The 1,719-nt window shown below is 51.5% G+C and overlaps 1 protein-coding gene across 1 annotated transcript; it reads left to right on the top strand.

Annotated features, from left to right (window-relative positions):
* The first annotated feature begins 352 nt into the window (after nucleotides 1-352).
* Nucleotides 353-753, top strand: LOC132225746 (cysteine-rich protein 1-like). Its single transcript, XM_059680725.1, has one exon. The coding sequence runs from the start codon at nucleotides 407-409 to the stop codon at nucleotides 638-640; it is 234 nt and encodes a 77-aa protein (XP_059536708.1). The 5' UTR covers nucleotides 353-406; the 3' UTR covers nucleotides 641-753.
* Nucleotides 754-1,719: the final 966 nt, after the last annotated feature.

Here is a 1,719-nt window from a genome sequence, read left to right on the forward strand (position 1 = left end):
TGATGGCACAGCTCCCACCTGTTGTGATGATGGAAACAGGCCTGATGTTCAAAGCAATGTTGGAACACTAACAAGGTAAAGCTTCTCATCCCCCTGGCATGGGGCGGGGGGGGGGGTATAATGGTAATCTACCCAGCCAGGGCCGCATTGTCTTTGTAGAAACGGGTCATCCAAATAGCAACACACAGCGCAGCAAGCGAGGCTCAATGAGTGAGTGTTGACCTATGAATGAAGAAGTCCCCTTGATTCCTGTTAAGGCCACCCCCATCACCTGATTGTTTCTCTTTGTCTCCTTGTCCCTTTCTGTCTCAGATCAAGAAGAACAGATTTAAAATAAAACTGGACAGTCTGTGCGCCTCCCGGTTCCCGCCGTCTGTCCGCCCACGCTGCCGCCGCCGCCGCCGCCATGCCCAAGTGCCCCAAGTGCCAGAAGGAGGTGTACTTTGCGGAGCAGGTGACGTCCCTGGGGAAGGGCTGGCACCGGCCCTGCCTCAAGTGTGAGAAGTGCGGGAAGACCCTGACCTCGGGGGGCCATGCCGAGCATGAAGGCAAGCCCTACTGCAACCACCCCTGCTACCCCGCCATGTTCGGACCCAAAGGCTTTGGTCGAGGTGGCTCTGAGAGTCACACCTTCAAGTAGACCCAGGTTGTGGAGGCCCCACCCCTGTCTGCCCCCTGGACCTGGACTGCTGTCCCTCCAGGCTGATGCCCAGCCATAACTCCTGGGGCTCCACAGACCCCATGCCCTCCATAAACCGAACTTTGAAAAAAAAAAATAAATAATAATAAAATAAAATAAAACTGGAAAGTGTGAAATCTGCTCCTATCCTCCCCCCAAAAGGTGTCAGATTTTACTGAAAACGCCCAGCACTTGTCTTCCGTAGTCATCGTGAGAATTCCAGTTCATGAACGTTCACAGTATCTCTGTTTAAAACGTGTGTGCACATCTACACCCAAACAGCGGAGCATCGCATCCTGGAGAATTTTCCATTTCCTTCCAAAGGAAGTGAGATGTCTCACACTGGAAATGGAAACAAATGGTAGAGAAAGCTGGGCATGAAGAGAAAGGTTAATCATTGCAACCTGGACAAGGTCTATTCAACAAATCAAGGCGTGACTATTCAAACCCGATCCTTCCTGTTTGTGGAGGTTTGGGCATGGGGGACACCAACATTTTTAATGTGAATGAGGACTGGATTGTGCAAAGCTTTCCTTCACCCCCTGAGAGATACTCAGTAGAGGTGCTGAGCCACTTGGAACTGTGTGGTCTTCCAGTGCGAGGCTGGGGGTGGGGGTGGCCCCTCCTGACCTGAGCGAGAGAGCCCACCTCCCAATGTGCACAGGGCCCCTGCTTGGGCGTCATCAGCTCCATGACTGTGGGCTGGCTCCTCACGAGTCAGCTGAGACGCAGAGAAAACAATATCCAAACTGGCAGATTTCCCCTGGTCCCGAGGTGCTGTGTCAGGATTGGGTTGATGTGGGAAAAGGCGAGTGTGAAGGTGTGGCTCAATGGTTGCTTCTGAGAGTTTCAGGTCACCCACCCAAGCCCTCAGTCATTGTAGGGAATGAGGTTCCCATTCTTCACATGGAAATGCCATCATTTTTTAAATGACTCCCTTTGTATGAGAGTTCCACATCATAATTCATGCAATTTCCTTTCCCATCTAAAAAGAAACCTACAGAATCAGGTGGTTTGAAGAATTGGGACTCTGGGATCAG

Source organism: Myotis daubentonii, unplaced genomic scaffold (assembly GCF_963259705.1).
Source record: "Myotis daubentonii unplaced genomic scaffold, mMyoDau2.1 SCAFFOLD_141, whole genome shotgun sequence".
NCBI classification, from domain to species: domain Eukaryota; kingdom Metazoa; phylum Chordata; class Mammalia; order Chiroptera; family Vespertilionidae; genus Myotis; species Myotis daubentonii.